The sequence below is a fragment of the Musa acuminata genome, chromosome BXJ1-6 (genome assembly GCF_036884655.1).
Source record: "Musa acuminata AAA Group cultivar baxijiao chromosome BXJ1-6, Cavendish_Baxijiao_AAA, whole genome shotgun sequence".
Classification (NCBI taxonomy): domain Eukaryota; kingdom Viridiplantae; phylum Streptophyta; class Magnoliopsida; order Zingiberales; family Musaceae; genus Musa; species Musa acuminata.
In genome coordinates, this window is record NC_088332.1 from 36,483,933 (window position 1) to 36,504,886 (window position 20,954).

General features: G+C 36.9%; 1 protein-coding gene across 2 annotated transcripts in view; it reads left to right on the forward strand.

Annotated features, from left to right (window-relative positions):
* The window catches only part of LOC135676784 (calcium-transporting ATPase 3, endoplasmic reticulum-type-like), a 59,688-nt gene that overhangs the window by 11,843 nt on the left and 26,891 nt on the right, over positions 1-20,954 (forward strand). For both annotated transcript variants that reach the window (XM_065188332.1, XM_065188333.1), the window contains exons 5-15: positions 1,827-1,963; positions 2,791-2,865; positions 4,428-4,473; positions 6,103-6,162; positions 6,246-6,326; positions 12,027-12,112; positions 14,099-14,200; positions 16,832-16,885; positions 17,541-17,642; positions 18,273-18,331; positions 20,166-20,310. In XM_065188332.1, coding sequence (XP_065044404.1) covers positions 1,827-1,963; positions 2,791-2,865; positions 4,428-4,473; positions 6,103-6,162; positions 6,246-6,326; positions 12,027-12,112; positions 14,099-14,200; positions 16,832-16,885; positions 17,541-17,642; positions 18,273-18,331; positions 20,166-20,310 — 947 coding nt within the window. The remainder of the gene's footprint in view (positions 1-1,826; positions 1,964-2,790; positions 2,866-4,427; positions 4,474-6,102; positions 6,163-6,245; positions 6,327-12,026; positions 12,113-14,098; positions 14,201-16,831; positions 16,886-17,540; positions 17,643-18,272; positions 18,332-20,165; positions 20,311-20,954) is intronic.

Genomic DNA, 20,954 nt, shown 5'->3' on the forward strand with positions numbered 1-20,954 from the left:
ATCTTGAAAAATAATATACCTTTGATTAGAGTGCCTTTCTCTAACTTAGTTGTTAATTCTCTCAAACTTGATCCAATCTACAAATTGCAGTTTTGTTGTGTTTAAGAGGGTGCAAGTGTGAGAATGAGAGAAAGATGTGAGTGGGAAAGAGATTGAGAGAGTAGAAGAGTTTGAGAAAGTGAAAGGAGAGTGAATGAGGGGGTAGAAAGGGCTTAAATACCCTTAGATCTTGGTTCAAACTAGCAAAAGGACCATTTGAAATAGAGCTATCTCAACCCTTCATCAGTAATGGTCAAAATCTGATCGTTTTGCCCGATACAGACCCTGCCGGGCGATACGGGGTCATATGTCATGGACCGCTTGGTGCAGGGCGGTCCGTGTGCCGGTCCCCTGTTGGACCGGTATGTGCCGCTGCTCGTACTGATGTGTTTCGGGTGGCACAGCGAACCTTGCTTGTATGTTACCTTTACAAGGATGGGTGGTCATGGATGTCTTCTCAAATTTAAAAAAGGTAAAAATGCCCAAGCAGCTATTTTATGATAGTGGTAGATGTATGCTAAGCTATCAATAACACTAGACCTGTATGATGACAAATCTTAATTTTGGTCTCCTCTATGCATATGAAGTCTGATATTTCTAGCTTGAACAAGCAGTTACTTTTTAAAGCAATGTGAGCATTATGCGTCCTGCGAGACAGTTTGTGCAACAGATATTCACATGTTTTCTTTTAGTATTGATTTTCCTTAGATTTTTGTCTATGAATATGGTGGCCAAATGAGCTTTAAAAGCCCCAGCAGTCAATTGTCCACATAAAAGCTTTGATTAGATATAGACAATTAGTCATTCTCATCTTCCACATCCGAGGTTTTCCCTTTTTGGTCATTCTCATCCTCAAAGTTTCCCTTGGTCTTGTTTGACATTTGTGATTATCTGTATTTTTGGGTACATTACTGTTGGTAGCACTATTGGACCATGCATGATTTTGATAACTGCGATAATGTAATAGTCAAGATTCTCTCCGTTCTAATTCTCTTTATTCTCTCTCTTCCAATTTCCAACCTAAGGTTATTCTAATCTCTTATTATTCCTTAATAACCTCCTCCTCCTCTAAATCCCTCCTACACTTTTACAGACTGTACAAGGACATTTTTGAAAATGGAGACACCCAAAGACTGTTGAAATGAGAAGACCCAACCTAATCAAATACATCTAAACCCTAATATTACTCCCCGAGTCAGCCTAATTCTTGGATTTGTCCTTAGGTTGATTTTGTCCTAATTCATATAGAGGCATATTTGAAAAGGGTAGTCTTGTGATTTGGCCACTAATAACAGATTTATAACAGTCAAGACTCAAGAGATGTTAGCTAACTTGGGCATTTGTTTGATTTGAGATATTGCAGGAATATACATGCAACAAAATTTTGTGACATCCATCATTTCCTACTTTTGGAGCTTTATACATGAAAAAAAAATCCTTTTGTGTAAATGTGAAAGTTCTTTTTTGACGTTTAGTCTTGCTTGACCTGTAAGGATTAATACTGACGATGACTTGTCTTATTGTACCAATTCTTTCTTCTTAAGTGCAACAACTAAGTATATTAATTGCTGATATTGCAGTTATCAATGTTTAGCATCTTGTGCTTGCAATGGCAAGAAGAATTTTATGTTCAGCATACTCTGAATTGTTGTCATTTTTCTCTCCTGTAATATTATTGGTTCCCCTTCAGCATATGGGGAAAGCTAAATAAATTTATGATATTTGCAGCCTTGGAATTATGCAATCCAACCTAAAGGCTAAATGTCTGATGTAATTGCTTCGTGCAGGCACTCCTTTCTGGAAACGAGTTTTGAATCAGTTTGATGATTTACTTGTTAAGATATTGATTGCAGCTGCCATTGTTTCGTTCCTTTTGGCTTTGATCAATGGCGAGACAGGCTTAACGGCTTTTCTAGAACCTTCTGTGAGAACTCCTTTATATTATTTATTTAATGCTCAAGTTGCATGCCAATCAAATGTGTTTTGGTTTCATTGATGAAACACTGATCCTTGATTATATAATATGTAAGAGTCAATATGTGAAATTGTGAACCACACATGCCAATCAAATGTGTTTTGGTTTCATAGATGAAACACCGATCCTTGCTTATATAATATGTAAGAGTCAATATGTGAAATTGTGAACCAAACTCAATTTTACTCGCAACTCAGTTTTCAGAGTGAAATAATGATGTCCAGTACTAGGATTTGATTGTACATGTTTACTTGAATGTAAGTGCATGTTTTCCTCACAGAAGGAGCAAGGTGCTAGATGGATGATTTGTGCATGGCTACCTCTCGGTCTGGGCAAAATTTGGAACATGAATATGAGAATATCAATACTTAAGAATCTAGATACTGATGACAACTCTGTTACGTGTTGACATTTTCGTAATGTTTTGCAACTCTGCAACATCGAAGTTCTTTTTTATGATGATCACTCTTATGAACTCTTTTTGTGGTTTTCTAATGTTTGAATCTTTTGGAGTTTCTTTTAAACCATTTTCGAGGACTTGAAATACTTGAAACTCCAAAGTAGAAAAAAGAAGCTTCGGATAGGTCACTCTAGATGAAAATGGAGCCAATTGAGATGATCACTTCTTGTGATGTGCATTTCTAGCAATTGGGTTGTCTTTGTTGGTGTGCATTTTTTTATTCTCTTTTGAAACAACTGCATTCAAGTAGAAAAATAAAAGATCAATCATTAACTGTTACCCTTCTATCTTTTACTGATTCTTCGAATAATTACAGGTCATATTTATGATATTGGCAGCAAATGCAGCTGTAGGTGTGATAACTGAAACAAATGCTGAAAAGGCACTTGTGGTAGTTCTATAATTCTGTTTTTTTATACTATACTTTCTATGTTGCAATTTGAATATTTTTTGCTTCTATCTTATTATGATCGTATCAGAAATTTATTGTGCATGACATGTCATTTGCAAAGTTGTATATTTAGTTTGTCTTATGGTTCAACAGTTTAGCATGCACATGTTATGTCTGTGATTCAGTTTCTTTGCATAATAACACTTTTATCATGTATGTCAAATCAGTTGCTTAATCTTGAAAACAGGGTTAGAAATGCTCTATATAGTAAACAGAAATATCTAAAATATATAAATGTGTTTGTTTTACCAGCATGCTAGTCAAGTTTCTAGTTGTTGCAACTTGTACATGGCAGCAAGGTTGACTCTTCTTTATTTTACCTAACCTTTACATTTTTTGTTATCATCTTTGTGTATCCAACTGCTGGGCTGTTATTACCATTATTTTAATACAATAAAGATAAAATGTTGGTTTGACATCATTAATAGCAATTTTTTATTGACACCATTATGAAACCCTAACATACATTTAAAAATCATGTTTGCATATATGGCACTTTAAATCAAGTAGCACATTCTCGGTTAGTGGATTGGACTGTATCAACCTTGAAGTAACCAAGGTGCCAAGTGTTTGAAGATTTGATGGAGGAATGAGAGAAAAAATGTCACATATTTTGACTTTGATGGGTCCATAGAGTGATACAACACTTATATCTTGTTTTTCTAAATTCTGCTTTTGGTCATTATTCAATATATATTTTGATTTTGTATTCTATTTTTTTATAGATCAGATTTACTTTATTTTTATCTAATATGATTTATATGTGGGGGTGGAAGAACACTGAATTAGGGTTTTCCCCCTTTCTTTTGGCTTATTTTTCAGCATTTTATCTGATATTTGGTATATACCGGTGTACCTGTTATGGGTCCGGTACCTGAGATTGTGTTCCTTGTATAAAAATAGTATTACTGCCAAAAATATAGTTGTATTACATTTTTTATTGGCATGGTTTTTTCTTGGCGTTGTAAGTTCCTTTAATTTAACAATGTGGTTTCTCTATGATGACTCATTTAAGATATATGTTGGCAATGTGAACTTGGGGTCTTTTCCTTATCCAAAACTTGACATTGCTAAACAATACCTTTTAGTTATTGTTTGGCAGAACAGAATATAATATATGCATGAAACATGCAAAACTAGGAGTTGAAATTTTGACTTTTAAAAATTAAAACCAAAATGCCTCGAAGATTGGCTCTACACTCTGGAGGCTAACATAATGGAAGACTCATTCAAAAGCCAACTTTGTTTGTGTGTGTGTATAACAATTGTGATGCTTTCTAGCTTTTATGTGAAATTTAAACTGTTGTTGAAATTTGCTATATCACATGGTAATCACTGCTATTCATTATTAGTTTGCTAGCTTGCATTTAGTGTTTCTTAAGTTTTGACACCTTCTGAACTCTGTTTTGTACCTTAAACTGTACATTTTTCTCTACAGTATGATACAACTTATTTAACTTGTATTTATCAGCTTTTTCCCCTTCTATCGTGGTATCTTGTAGGAGTTGCGAGCATATCAGGCTGATGTTGCAACTGTCTTACGAAATGGTAAGAGTAGCTCCAAAGATTAGGCCTCTTGACACATTACAGCTTTGTTAAACACCTATTTAATGAGATTTTTTGTACACACTCTTCGAAATCATTGTTGTTTTGTCTAAATTGTTTTGTGTGGTAGTCTTAAAAGGTCCACCAGAAAGAATCACAAGTCAAACCATTTTTCAAGATAATTCTTGTGAGACTTAGTTGTTGTATGTGTTTTTCGTTGTTTCTTTTCAACTATTTCACATTCTTATCATGCATTAGTTTCTGTTTGACTAGTTATCGAAAGATAATGAAACAAGGTTGTCATTGAGAAAGAAAAATGATATGTATGTTTTTCAACAGATACACAGTGGAACTCTTTCTGTTTTGTATACATATATCTGAGATACAAACCACCAATCCTGAGGTTGTGGGCCATGGACTAATTGGTGGTCTGAACTTGGTAGTATTACTATGTATCTGGACGAAAATTTTAATCTATGTCAAGATGGTTAGTAGCATGATTTTGCTGTATGATGCGAAATGCACTACTTTGCATGCAAATTTAGAAGACAGAGCCTGTGAAGTAGAGTTAAATGTTGTTTTAGCCATGCTTGATCCAATTCTCAGATAAAATATCAAACTCTTTGGGCAGGAAGCTACATGTGAAGACTTCTGCATGGAACTTTTAGGTTATGAATGGATATGATGATAGGAAAAGGCTAGAGAACTGGTACATTTTAGTGGAAGTTTAATGGGAGTTCATGTTCTTATTCGTGCACAGTTTTGTGATTTCAGAACCAATACATATTACAGATACAGGCATTTTAATCAACCTATGGCAAAACCTTACAGAACAGTCATACTCGACTAGTCAATTTTGGGAGTCTTGATTCTTATAGAGTTATTGTTACAATCAAAGTTATTGTATTTTTATGGTAAGCCTTGGAGGCATTTAGTGATTTGAATATAACTTTAGTTCCTTCTGCTAGTCTTTTCCTTCTCATATGCTATATTTCTCTTTGATAAATTCCTAGCAGTGAGTTCCTAAGCTTTGTATCCGTTGTTAGGCTCATTTAGATGGTGACATCTGCATCCCTTGATGTTTTTACTTGGGTTGTGGCATGGTTGTAGTACCGGTCCGTACCAGTATATCGATCAGTTATTGGTGTGGTACGTACCGAGTTGTACCAAACATATTGACACATGATACACTAGCGTGTACCAATGTACTGTCCATACCGATCCTTTGTCATACCAGTACGTACTGCCCGTACCGAGCGATACGCTTCGGTACATTAAACCTTGGGTGGTGGCTTTAGTTTATTTCCTTTATCTCACTTTATTTTTTTCCAACTCATCTTTAATATCATATCATACTATCTTGTATCGTTAAAGTCCGGGATTGACATGTTTTAGCCCTTGCTTGAAATTGTACTGTTGTTTCTTGAATTCTTTCAGTTTTAAAAAATGGCTCTTATCATGATATGTCCTTAAAATAGCAGGGCTTAAACTCATATGAACTAATGCCAAAACAAGTATAGTCTCCATTTCCTCCATTAGTATAATTGATATACTATATCTAAAATAATATCTTTCTTGTTTACCAGAGTGCAATAGAGGTTGCATATGATTTGAATATGGTGTTCTCTGCAGGTTGCTTCTCAATACTGCCTGCCACAGAACTTGTTCCTGGAGATATTGTTGAAGTTGGAGGTATGTTTGCCCCATTTATTTAAATGCGTGGCTTGTCAAATTACTTATATTATCTGGAACGGAATTTCCTTTTTGTCAATTAGTGGGATGCAAGGTCCCTGCTGACATGAGAATGGTAGAGATGTTGAGCAGCCAATTACGTGTTGACCAGGCAATTCTCACTGGTATGCAGTTTCTTGTTCTTGACTGCTTTAATTTATAGTAGCAACATGGATGCTATGTCATTGGTAAATGTGGGCAAACAATTTTAAGGTTTTTGGTAGCATTTTAAAGTAATAAGGAAACTGGTTATTGTTAGTAGTCTTACTCTTTACAGCTTTGTGCTAATGAATTCTTCATTTTGCATAATGGTAGATTTCTTGGTTGTTACACCCAAGGTTTTTAATTTTGTATTGTATCGGTGTACCGAGCTTTGCTCGGTACGGTATGGTATGGCATACCGCTCGATATATGTATTTTTATATACATATGTATATAAAAATATGTTTATATACATATGTTTACTCATAAACATATGTATTTTTATATACATATATTTATGAGTAATAATTACTATAAAAATTATTTATAAAAATATCCCCTTTCCATCTCGAGAGACGGAAAGGGGGTGATGGCGGAGCGAGCGAGGATGCGACGCGTTGCCTCCATCCCCAGCTCGAACTCATCCCCCGCAAGGCACTCCACAATGCTCTCGCAGTAGTCGGATCCGGCGGGGATCCAACCCAGGGTGAGCTCATCTCCCGCTCCCCCGTCGTTGTTGCCCTTAGCGACTATGAGGAAGAAGACCAAGATGATGGCGAGAGCGAGAAGAGGAAGCAATAGTCCTACCTAGGCCATGATCCCTTCCTTTGCCATCGACCGCGACCTCCCCGACCACAGCGGCCACGATCCCTTCGCCCCCTATTATGTTTCGCCCAATGGAGCAAGGACCCACCCCCTATAGTGTTTCGCCCGACGAAGCGAGGACCCACCCCTTACCGCGTTTCTCCTGACGGAGCGCTTCTTCGTGTCCTACCATGTCCAACTCTCTTCTTTGTCATGCCTTCTTCGTCCAACGAGTGCCGCAGCCTCGTCTTCCTCGTTGTCGTGCTCCTCGTTCTGTCCGCCAGCTGATACTGCCCGGTAGCGAAAGGTCCATGTACTGGTTGTTGAATCTCGGATTTTGATGATGAAACTAATTGATTGTCTTTAGATGTTTAACTGCATTTTGAGTGATGTAGGTCTACTCGATCAGGATTAGACAGTTAACGCAGGAGGAATTGACGTTGCGTCGGAGGATATCATGTTAGGATATTGGATGGCAGAAGGCTTCGAACGTCGGACATCGGGCCAAGAGCGGAATTGCGCCAAGGATATTGGGGTTGCAGAGGTCAACCGCCGATTGGGCAACAAGCCGCAAGATCAGACGATGCGCTGAAGAATCAGACGAAGCGCCAACCAATGACGTGTCGGGCAACAGAATGTCAATTCGCGTTGTAATAATTGTCTAGATCGGAGTAGAGTTTTGGCTTGTGTGTGCAGGATTAACTACGATAATGGCGAAGACATAAAGCGAAACAAAGTGTCGGAGTCAAGCGCGAAGGATTTGTTGCGAGTTCGAGAGTTCGACGGAAGTCCGAAGGTTCGTCGGGAATGCTGCCGGAACTAGTCGAGAATGAGTAGGGAGCCTGCTGAAGGGTTTTTCGGAAGCTCGCCGGAAGGTTCGTTGGAAGTTCGCGGAGCTCGCCGAGAAAGATCGGAGCTTGCTAAAGAAGCTCGTTGGAACTTGCCAAGATCAAATCGTGAAGTCTAGGAGCTTGCCGGGAGTCCGCAGAATGGTTTCCGAGAGTTCGTCGGAAGACCGCCGGAAGTTCGCCGGAAGCTCGCTGGAAAAAGTCTTGACTTGCGGACTTTGTAATAGCTTAGGAAATGTCTTTAAATTCGTAGTTAACACGTTAATTAGGGTTAGGATTAGGTGTTAATCCTATAACCCAAGTAGGGGCCAATTGGGCCCGAGTTCGGACTGGTTTGGGCCAAGTTTGGAGCCCAACCAGTGAGCTGAAATAGTGTAGGCGGTGGCACCGCCCAGAACCCAAGAACTGAGTGGTGGCACCGTTGGACTGAGCGGTGGCACCGCCAGCCTCGGGAACCCAAGAGAATTCAAAATTTGGAGCCCAAATTTTAATCCTCTTGGGGCTTATAAATACCCCTCAATTCTCAGTAGAGAACACAACCTTTGAGAAGCATTAGATTGAGACAAAAGCCTTTGTAAAGTTTTTGGCAAGCCTTGTTTTCAATTGCTTGAGTGTTCACCTCCTTCCTTTTCGTTGAAGATTTGTAAGAGTGTGAACCATTTGTAAAAAGATTGTAAGAGGGATATTTGTCCTTCCCCTTCAAAGTGATTTGCTAGTGGAAGTTGGGAGCCTCATTGAAGAAGGCTTCGCAAGTGGATGTAGGTCATTTTGACCGAACCACTTTAAATTGGTGCGTTCGTTGAATGTGTGAGTATTTACCTTCCTGAAATTGTCATCTGCACTACTGCTAGCTTTCGGATTTCATTTTCTCATTTTACTCAAGTTACTATCAAAACGAAATCTCCTCGTATTTACGAATTTGTTTTCAAACTTACGAGTTTTAATCCGCTGCACTAATTCACCCCCCCCCCACTTAGTGCCGCTTCGATCCTAACACTGGTCAGCTAGCGGACCGGTACATACCGCCCAGTACGGGTGGTACAATTCGAAATTTAAAACCTTGGTTACACCACATGTAGACAACACCTGGTATATATCATGATCATGGGCACATTTTTTTCTTATATGTAAAGATCTTACCTTTAGTCCATGACCAACTTTCTTTAGTTATTCTATCTGAGACCTGTTCTTCAGTTATATATGACCTAGTAGTATCTAAAGAATATGCAAAAGATATATGTTATTCGTTACTGTATTATTTTCCCATTTTATTCTATGTTTGCAAGGATCATATAAGTTGCTTATACCAGGTTAAGCACACATTCTTTTGTATTCAAATTATTCCATCAACACATATTAAATGTAAATAGTAAATATAATGTCCTTTTCACATCAGCATTCATTTTACCAAGTGGAAAACTAGTTACCTTTTTTTAAAAAAGGTACTATGTGAACTTATATAATATGTTTTTTTTGGAACAAGAAAAACAAAGAAATTATTTATTTAAAAAACATTGCTAGAGGGTTAGGTGATGAGCCTATCTCACCAGCATTACAAAAGAAGAGAACCATTGGTTCTTTCTAAATTTTCCTGTTCATGTGGTACATAATATGCTCCCACAATTTTTTCCCCCACTAAAACTGGGATATCAAGATTGGCATTGGGATAGCAATTAGTTAGGGATGAGATGATTGGGATCGAAAACAAAAGCTTTTAGTTCAGATTGGTGATATTAGCAGTGATTGAAAAAGGCGCTCGGGCGCTCGCCTAGGCGCTCGGGCGAGGCGAGGCGAGGCCCGAGCGCCTCGCTAATCTCCCAGGCGGCGCGCTTCAAACAGGCGCCGCCTGGGCGCTTGCCCGAGCCCAGGCGCTGGGCGCTTCGGGCGAGCGCCTGGGTAAACCAAGGCGACCGAACTAGGATTTTAGGTCTGGTTCGGTCCTGGTTCGGTTAGTTAGTTGGTTCAATCGAACCAACTAAATCGATATAACCCTTACCCAACCCTAACCCGCTGCCGCTGCCACTCCCGATCCCGATCCCGATCCCGATCTCGTTGCTCGCCGCTGTCGCTGCTCGCAAACGCTGCCTCTATCGCCGCTGTCGCTGCTCGCAAACGCTGCCTATGTTGCTGCTCGCAAACACTGCCTCTGTCGCCGCTCGCGCCTCCTGCTGCTCGCCGCTCCTGCTCTCGCTGTCGCTGCTCGTCGCTGTCGCTGCTCGCAAACGCTGTCGCTGTCGCCGCTCGCGCCTCCTGCTGCTCGTCGCTCCCGCTCCCTTTCCCGCTGCCGCCGCTATTGCCGCTGCCGTTGCTCGTCGCTCGCCGCTGCTTCCTTGTTTCTCAGTCAGCAGGCTCAGTATACAGTATACTGTTAATATTAAGTTTATTTGAAATGATTAATTTTCAATACTGTTAATAGATTTTCTTAATTTAATAGCATATTTTTATTTAAAATTTTAAATAATTATATTTATTAATTATATTATATATTTTTATATTTTAGCGCCTTGCTTCGCTCGGACGAGCGCCTAGCGCCTCGGGCGTTTTTGGACCTTGGCGCCTTTTGGCACCTAGCGCTTTTTAAATCACTGATTATTAGATTGATCAATATGCTTTTTTTAAATTCATAAAACAGCTAAATATTAGCATGATTTTTTACTTTCATATAACCTATTAATTACGAATTTTACTGCTCATTTTGTTTTTTACTAATCATTATATATTTTTATTTGTCATCTTATTCATTTTTGGATATACAATACCAGTTATCTTTTACTCCACATTCTCCAAAATCTTTAATTCCTATTGAAAATTTTATTCACACTTATGTTTTCCATGTCATTTATTATTTACAATATTATCTATTATATTACTTTTTATAATTCTATATATGATAGTTGTTTTTGTATTACTTTTTGAGGATTTATAAACTATTTTATTGTGTATTTTTTTTTATTACATGCATTATCATATATAACATGTTTGGAACATATACAAAAACTAATCAATTGATCATAGTCCTTTTTTATTTTTTTCTTCTTTGTTCTTCTCTCGTGCTTTTTTTTCCTTTTCTGGATCCTACCCTGGAACATATGTTATTCCTTTGCTATGTGTAACTGAAACAGTGGCACTCTTTATTGCTTAGCCAAGGAGCATTTCCTGCTGTACCATTTGCCTTAGCCAAGATTGTAAAGGATTGGCTGATCATAGTCAATCCTTCCAATCTGAGGTGATTAGAAAAAAAAAAATTGAGAGGTTGACTTTTATGGCAGTTTCAGAAGTGGACGGGACTGCTCCCAGTTTAGATACAACTATTTCTGAGTTCTGTTTTAGACGTCATAAAGCCCATCGATACATGCTCTGAGGTAAATCAAAAGAGCAATAAGCCCTTGCAGATCCAACACACTGCAACTAACAGTGGTTGCATAAAAAAATGTTTGAAATGACATGGTCTATCAGCTATATGTGGTTCTTCTTTCTTTTAAAATGGCAAATGTGATTGAACTGCATATCCAGCATTACCTAACAACTTTCACATTATCCATGTGCAATATCATTTTACCCCATACAGCTTATTATGTCTTTATGTATATATTTTTCTTGAAGGCTATCATTTTAATAAACTTAAATTTGTTTTTTAAATGATGGATGACTGAAATGTATTGTCTCTGACCTATTCTAAAAACATCGATGATTATATCATTTTCTTGGCTGATGATGATATGAGTACTATCTTGAGTCATGATTTCAAGAGTTAATGTTAAAAATGTGGTTGGTTTAGTCAACAAAAGGCCTACACTTTTAGGAAAGAGATGCATATAATGGCAGGTGTGGAGCATTAGTCTGGTACCATGCTTTTATCTGTAAGCTAGTGAGTATTGGATGATGTTATTGGCTTGTTGCAAAAACAATACCTTATTCAAAGTAATGTTAAACTTAGTTGATATAAAATATGTTCTAAGCGGTAATCTTTCTGCTGGATGTACTTATATGAAATAACTGTGGCCGTACCCTGTTTCGTTAGTTGGTTTGGCCGTTTTGGCCGTACTAAGTTACTTACATATTGGTGCTTATGAGCAGATGCATTGTCAGATCTCAGCTTGCAAGGAATTCATGGAGTTTTCTGTATAATTTCTTAAAATTTTCATGTATCTATAATAGCACACGTCATACTGAGTCTTGTCTTAATATTAGGTGAGAGCTGCTCCGTGGCGAAAGACCTTGAATCCACTGTTGCAACAAATGCTGTATATCAAGACAAAACAAACATCCTCTTTTCAGTAAGATTATTTTTGATAGATATGTGCTTACTCTTTGTTTTAGCTTTTGTTATACTCCTTTTTGCTTCCATGAGGTACGATAAAAAATTGTCTCTCTATAATATGTTAGAATACTGAAACACTTTATTGTGAGACAAAACATATATTGTTGAGAAATTATCAGCTACAATGTTCTTAGACATGGTATTTCTCTACTTTGCATTATTTTACATATTCTAAAAAATATCCCAGGTTGCCACTATGGGCAAGTTTTGGTGTCATTATAAGGTTGCTCCTTTGCTATATTGACTTGGGCTCAAGACTTGGAAACCTGTTCACTTGTAATGGTAAGGTTGGCACTTACACTTGCAATGGATTGACGAGGCTGCCTGAATTAACAAAAGAGTCATCCTAAGATAAATCTTATATTGTTTGTAAGTATGATTAGAAACAATGAAAAGAGATTTGAATACTCTCACTCTGACTAGTGTTATTGTCAATAGAGTTCAGTGGTGGAAAAAAATCCATATAGTTAACCCACATAGGAGACATTATCGCCTATTGTTGTAGATAAGAAATCATGTTGATCGATTTCTACATGTTTGACTGGATTGGTTTCAGACTATATAGGTTACTGGTTGGTATGTAACTTATAATTTTTTTCAGAGTCACGGAAACAATCTCTTTAAATATTTAAAGGTAAGGCTACGTATATTGACCCTCCCTAAACCCCGCATTGGTGGAAGCCTCGTGTACCAGGTATGCCTTTTTTTATTAATAGTATAGATTCGTTTATACTGGTATGATACTTGTCTAATGGTTGTTGAAACCATGGTTTTTAATTTCGACATGTACCGCTCCGAGAGCCTCTCGACACATGGACCAAATTTTTGGCCTCGTATCGGGCGATACGGGGCTGTATCGGGCTGTAACGGTCAAAATTTTGACCATTACCGACCTTTTAGCTATTTTAGGCATACCGTCGGTACGCTTCGATACGTACCATACCGAGCAAGGCTCGGTATGTCGGTGCGGATCGAAATTGCGAACCTTGGTTGAAACCATAGTTCGTCTTACTGATCTGTACCAATGTACCGATCGACTATTGGTATATTACGTATCGAACCATACCGATATACTGACATATGGTATGGTGGGGCATACTGACAAACCGTATGTACTGCCCATACCGGTCCTTTGTTGGATTGATACATACCGCCTGTATCGAGCAATATGCCATGGTATGACGAACATTTAAATCCTTGATTGTAGATATTTTGGCATCAGTAATAGAATTATTTTTATATCCTTAACATTTGACATTAAAGGATAAACTGCAACTTTAACATAATATATTGTTAAAGATATCAATTAAGTAATATCACATGGGCATGTGGTGAGTTACCTGCAAGATTCAATCAACATTTATGCCATAGCTTGTAAGCAAATTACAAGGTACCTTGTAATAGTAGTATGCCAGTGCCATATATATGTATACTGTAATCTTTACACATTAATCTTGTGTATACCTTTAGCATATCTTTTCAAGAGATGTAAAAGTACAAGTATAGAATTTATTGATAAAATATTAGAATCTTGTGTATACCTCGCTACAGCAGTATTACAATTCATTTTCTGCTTTTCTATACTGACTTTTCAGCTATAACTCTAATGTTTTTTAACCTGCGATTCTTAAATTTTTAAATAGTCAGCGTATAGGTTTTGATTTCTCATTGGAATCCAGTTTTAGTTCTTAGTTTTGTGGAACTGAATTGTATCTGTTCACTTTCATTTTTAACAGGTCCTGATATTGTTCATATCTATCCTTTTCCAGTATTTACTGTCAAAACTTTGTTGCAACTGTTTGTCACATGAGTATCATATATTTTGCTATTAGTTTCTTATATGCATTCGCATATATCTATTCACTATCTAAGCCTTTTTTCTTGCTTCTTGTTCTACACTAAATATGGAAATATATGACCAATTCTTACATATAATATGCAGGGTACTGTTGTGGTGGCTGGTAGAGCGAGAGCTATTGTAGTCGGTGTTGGCTCGAACACAGCAATGGGCAGCATACGTGATGCAATGCTAAGGACTGTAGATGTAAGTATTTTTTAATATTCATAGTCATGGTAGCAACCTTTCTATTATAGAGGTAAGGCTGTATTTATTTGCCATCTTGAGACCCACATTGGTGGAAGCCTTGTGCACTGGTTCATATCCGAGTCATGTATTTTAGTTGTTCATTTAGTGATCTTCTTGCATGATATGCTATTGTCTAAGACTCACTTTCATATGAGTCGAATACAATGTGCAAATGCCCATAAGGAAATAATTATAGAGAAAATTTATTAAAGTTTGAGGTTTCATGTACTGGTTGGACATTACTGGTTCGACCAAGAACCGGTATTAGATCATATAAACCGGTACTGGTTGGTATTTAATTTTTGTTATTTATTTATTTGGTGATACTGGTTGGTGCATGCCATATACCATCTGATATACTGTGCTGTATACCATCTGATATACTGGTACAATATTGGTTTAACTTTAACCAACTGTCAAGGTTGGTACCAATTTTCAGAGCTAATTAATAACCTATACCATGGCTTGATGTTTCAGATAACGGAACGTTCCCGGTCGGACTGGTCTGGTTCTGGTGCATGCCGGGTGTATTGAAACATGGAATGCTGGCATGGGTCCAATGATAGTTTCAGCCATTTTAAACCCCAGAAACCCTATGAAATCCTATAAAATCCAAGTATGTTTTTATTTAGCCTAGTTCCTTGCAGATCAAACCTAGATCGGCATGGTTTGGTCTTGATCTTTGTGGAGCAAACCCTAAATTAGGTGTAAATCAAACATGAATCTTAAATCAAGTCCCTCGATTGAGTCATTAAGCTAAGAAATAGGGATTCAGAGTAACCTAATTTTAAAGAGATTAGCCACTGGATCGTTGACTTGAACATTCTCCTTAAGAATTAGACTTCTCCTTCAACAATCTCTTGAATATGGAAGAGATTGAGTGGGAGGGAGAAGGTTTGTGAAGAGGACTGATGCGAGGGAAGGGAAAGAGAGATAGAGGAAGGGAAAGAGGTTTCATTATGGCTAGCTTCAAGAGTGAAATAGGAGTGAATAGGAAGCGAAAGGGAATATATCTATTAGGAGTCAAAATTACACCTCAAACAAGACCCATACAGGTCTCTTTGAGGTACGAAGACCTACATGTAGCCTTATCGTCTGACCCTCATACCTTATATGCTGACCTGTATACCTTATATGCTGAAATTGAAACCGTTGCATGTTAATGTGGACATTGCACCAAAAATCCTGATAATGGTATGAAATCATGGTATTTTTGGTGTTAGATAGATATGACACTGAAACTGACACAGTGATCACGGACAATGCAGTTGAGGGTAACCCATGGAAAATATTGTGTTAAATTTTTTGATAAATTGCTCCAAGTTCGCTTTTATTGCAGACTTGCAGTAGACTGCAATATTACGAGAGTTTTGTCACTCTCTTCATTCTCTTATCCGTGAATGGAACCCATTGAACATTTTTCATTTTTTGTAGCATCACGTTGGTATTTTTATCCAGTTAGGTTTGACTGAAGAGAACCAGAACTTATTAAGATAGATAAATCATGGAGGATATGCATAGTTATCAAAGCAGACTGGATTGACTGGTCCAATTGGAAAAACTAGAAAACCCCTGGATGGTTTGGTCTTGCTTTTGGGTCAAGAGATAAAAAATGGAGTGAACCACATTGACCAGGCCTGTTTGATCAAAAGTTCAAAACAAACTGGGTGGTCCAAATGAGACTAAGCTGGTTCTGAAAGTCTGAGAAAAGACCAAGCAAAAATTTTCCAAATTTATAACATTGAATGATTGGGGGTCTTTTGGTTGTGTACATGTTAGCCATTTAAGAAAGAGATTAAGACCTGAAAATCAGGCTCTAACTTCAAAATTCAGCTGTTGTCTGACCTTTGTCACCCCTGCTATTGCCTCATATCATCTTAACCGTTGAAACACCCCACCATAGCTGATATTGCTGATTGTGCCAAAGGGAGAAAGGAGTGGAGGCACAGGAGAGGAAGAAGTTGAAGGAGAAGAGCAGGGGAGGAAGGAGAGGAAAAGGAAATAACAAGAGGAAGGAGAAGAGGAGAGGATTAAGAAAAGAAAGCAGAGGGCAAGGAAAAGAGGAGAGGATTAAGAAAAGAAAGCAGAGGGCAAGGAAAAGAGAAGAGAAAAAAATGAACATAATTGGAAAGGAAAGGTGGCAAAAAAAGGACAAGGGAAAAAGAGCCAAAGAAAATATTATTTAATATATAAACATGCAGTCTGATAGATTGACCTACTAATCTGACCAGTGACCATTGGACCAAGGCCGTGCATGGTTGATGACCAGTTTGGTTCTAGTAACTGCTGATGTATGAGTGATCTTCCATCATCAACTTGTTTTCTTATTTTAGTGGAATCAGAAATTGATAGGTGGAGAATTAATGTGTTTGCTCAGTAGACTAATGCCTTTGTGCGCCTATTAATAGGATTAAATGAATCTTGTTGGTTTGAAAGAAACCTAAATGCTTAGTTTTTATTGAAGGATTATCATGGGAATCTTGTTCAATGCCCATTTGTTGAGCGTATGCCAGTGATTGTTGATTTTGCTATAGATATATGCATGCAGTAGGCTTTTTGGACATGTGATAAAGATGAAATGTTTTTCAGGAAGCAACACCTTTAAAGAAGAAACTTGATGAGTTCGGTACATTTCTGGCCAAGGTAACTATGCATTATTGATTTTTTATTTTTTGAAAAATATAAGTTCTGATTTGTCAGAATTTCTATTCAAGAAGGTATTAATATGTAAAATGAGGGGATGGAAGATAACATGCCTATGAACAGAGTCATGAAAATTGTGCAAATTGACAAATTATATTTGAAAACTCTGAGTTATCTGAATTATTGGGAACAATCGTATGAAATGAGATGCCTGAATATCAAGAGTATTTGTGTAATTTCCTTGTTGATCTTTGTATAGTTGTATGACCGTGCATGCCTGTATCTTCCATTTTACTCATCCAAAGAGTTTACACTTTCATTTTGTTTGATGGTAGTATTGCTGCCTCATATTCATCAATTATAGAAATTAATAACTGTGAAAGCTTTAACTATAGTGTGCAATACATGAAAGATGAATTTTTTTTCTGTAAGCTGAACTTGCCAGAAATTTTATGCCATCTGAGCTTTCCTTTGGTAACTTCCTATGCTTATTTTTATCGAATCTGGACCTTGTCAATGTTTTTTACACTAATAATTTTTAAGGTGTGATAATCTCAAATAGACACTGTTTTATTTTGATCACTGTTGAGAGCCTTAGTCATGGATTTACTTTCAGTTTGGTGTTTCAAAGCTCTTATATACTCTCCGTTTTCAGGTTATTGCAGGAATTTGTGTCCTTGTGTGGGTTGTTAATATAGGCCATTTTCGTGATCCTTCTCATGGTGGATTTATGAGAGGCGCTATTCACTACTTCAAGGTATTCTTTTATGTCCATTAAACTTGTGCTAGCTAAACCTCTGGATTTATTATTCTGGCATGGAGAAAGTTTTGATAATTGATTTGAGTGGTTGGAGCCGAGAGCTGGTAAACTAACTTTTAGATGTGTCATTTAGGCCTTTATTTTCTTTGAAGACAATGATAGTTCTTTACAAGTTAACATGCTATAAAGTATAAACATTAAGCCTTTTTAACTTGGACCACCTTCATATAATTGTATGAGTTGCATTGTAAAACTTCAGTTCAGCTATATTTACTTGTGCTGATAGGTCTATGCTGACATTTGTTCTTGAGCCAATGTTTACTAGTGAATCACACATGGAGTTATGTCCAAAATTCTGATTTAATGAGAGAAAAATGGAAATATAAGCCCATATGGTAAAATGATTTGAATTATGATTTTTATTTACTTATGTTTTAATGTTGTTTGAGATAAGTATCACACAATTAATATATATGGGATATATGGAACCAGAAAAAACTAACTGTGATTAAATCACATCCCATTTATGGTATATAATTATAATGTTAGATGTGTTCTATGGATGTACACATGAATACATGTCAGTAATTGTACTCCATTATCCCCTCTAATATATCCTACATGCAGATTGCGGTTGCCCTTGCAGTTGCAGCCATTCCAGAAGGGCTTCCAGCTGTTGTTACTACGTAAGTGTTCTTGCTTGCACTCAAATCTGCATCATGATTTCTTTATCTCTTAATGGATACAGTTACATTTTGTGCTTGATGTTAAACTCATATGAGGTTATCATCTTTCAAGAAATAAGATACTTATACATGCTAAAATAATTACCAGTTAAACTTCATGAGATTAATATGCAATTGTAGTTGTTGAAAACACATCCTGATCTATGGATTTGAGTACAGGTCTGATGTTTGATACTGGTTTTGGTAACCTATCAGACTGGTACAGTACTCATATATCAGGTGGTAAACTGACTTGTACCACCTGATAAGAGAAAATAAAAAATGAATGGCATATTATTGTTATCGAGCTATACATTTTGTTATTGGTGCTCGGTTGGACCGGTAAATATCAGTGAGAATATATTGGTTTGGCTAGACTAATATTTAAATCCTTCTACTGAACTGCCTAGAAAATTGTCTATTTTGCTAGAATCAATGCAATCAACCTCGTTTACATGTCACAGTGGTTAAAACATCTAACTATTTCTTTTTAGTATTTTTTTAATTTTTTGAGAACACCGGAGAAGTAACCTGGAGTATATTTTGAATCTTTCTTACATGGGATCAGATCAACCTGCTAGAGCTTTCTTAGAACATCCACAGAACTGTCAACTAGCTAGTCTTATTTGTTTAGAGATTAGTAATGTTCTAAAGATTTTGTTTTCTACTTAAGAATAAAATGTCATAATCTTGGTTGGATCTTGTTAAGTCAATAAATTGATAATTCTGGTCTGCAGAGCTTGATCATCTAATCTGCTTTGCAAGTTAGCATCAGTTAGTAACTTGGAAACACCTTATTGAATGTGTCACGTGGGCAATGCTATCTTAGGTTGGATGTAATTGTGGATTTCAAACTTTTGTTCTGTCATCTTTTTATAGCTTTATATTTTCAGAAACTATTGAAACAATAAAGACCATGATTGAGCTAATAAATGGATTTCAGAGAATAAGAAAGAGTCATGTTTAGCAAACAGATTTAGATAAGGTTTTGGTGCTTCTAATCCTTCTATCTTCGTATAAGTTCTTTGTGGTTTTGGCAAAATTAGTCTTGTTCACTTTAGTTAATCATTTTATTTAGGGTTGGGTTATAGATGCAACTAACCAATTAGCGCCTCTTAAGAAGAGAAGATGAAAAATAGAGGGGATTGGGAGAGGAAAATGTAAGATGGAAGGCAAAAGGAAAATGAATGGGATAATATAAATGGAAAAAGGGTGGGAGCAATAAGATGAGACAGAAGAAGAAATTGGGTTAAGAGAGGAGTTTTACAAGCCTTTCTTGCGACCATTGGACTGCAAGGAGATAAAAATTGAGTACTAACTGTAGGAAAAAAAATCAAAATAAGTGTTAAGAAGGTAAATGCAATATGAGAATTTTTGGTTCATATTTGTCACTTGGGGTTTTCCTTATTCTAAGATTTGTTCACTTATCTCACCGAAATAAGAAGCTTATATGTAAATATGAAGAGTGGAGGCTTCATTGTGTAAATGAAGAAGTTTTTGTGGATTCATATTAAAAAAATCCCATAAGGCCACATTCTTATGCAAATATCCTATATTTAGACCTCTTTGGCATAATCAAATGTGTTCAACAAATATTATAAAAATCAAGTCAATGTGATGTTTTGTTTCACCAAATGTTGCTTTCTGATTGTCTATTAATTTGGAAGGAAAATACCTAATTCTGTAAAGAAGTGGTTAACAAATGGCTTATTACGTATTAAATAGGCACATATGCATCTTGGCCATTTTGTGGATGTTTCCCCTCTAATCATATGACTGCATTGTGTCCATATAGGTGCTTAGCTCTGGGGACAAAAAGAATGGCCCGCCTAAATGCTATTGTCAGGTCCTTGCCTTCTGTTGAAACTTTAGGCTGTACCACGGTGATTTGTAGTGATAAAACTGGTACTCTTACCACGAATATGATGTCTGTCTCAAAGGTAATACATCTAAATGGTTTTGTTGCCTTTGCTGCCTTTTGTAATTACCTTCTTATCTTCAAATTTGTTCTTTGGTCATTGCATTGCAAATGCCCTTTAGAAAAATTTCACCTCTTTTAATAAAGGAATAAGTGACTTTCTTTTAAGGTAAATTCCAGCTGTGCATAGATTAATACTGTCGTACAAATTCATGTTTGATGAAAGGTGTCAGATAATCAGAGCAAGCCTTTTTAATTGAACCTAATACATTGTTGAAGACTATGTTCGTTGGATTGGAAAAGAAAAATCTATGTTATGCTACAACGTGATGTCCAAAAAAGGAGTTTGACCAAACAGCAAAAGTGTATTGGAATCTACCTCAAATGCAACAAAAGATGGCTCTTGGGCACATATGCAAGTCCAGCAATCTAATGGTCCTAGCTTAGTAAGATGAAAATAAAGATGAACAGGCAACGTGATCCATCATTACTGAAATCGTGGATTCAAACATTTCACTATATGTTTTGATGTGAAAATGGCATATACTTTCGACCATGAAATTTACTGCATACTTGAAGGGCTACCATGTAACTGTACTGGTTGGTAATGGGTCAATGCAATTTACTTGTTGTTGACCTCACATAACAAAGTAATTCCAGGTTTAT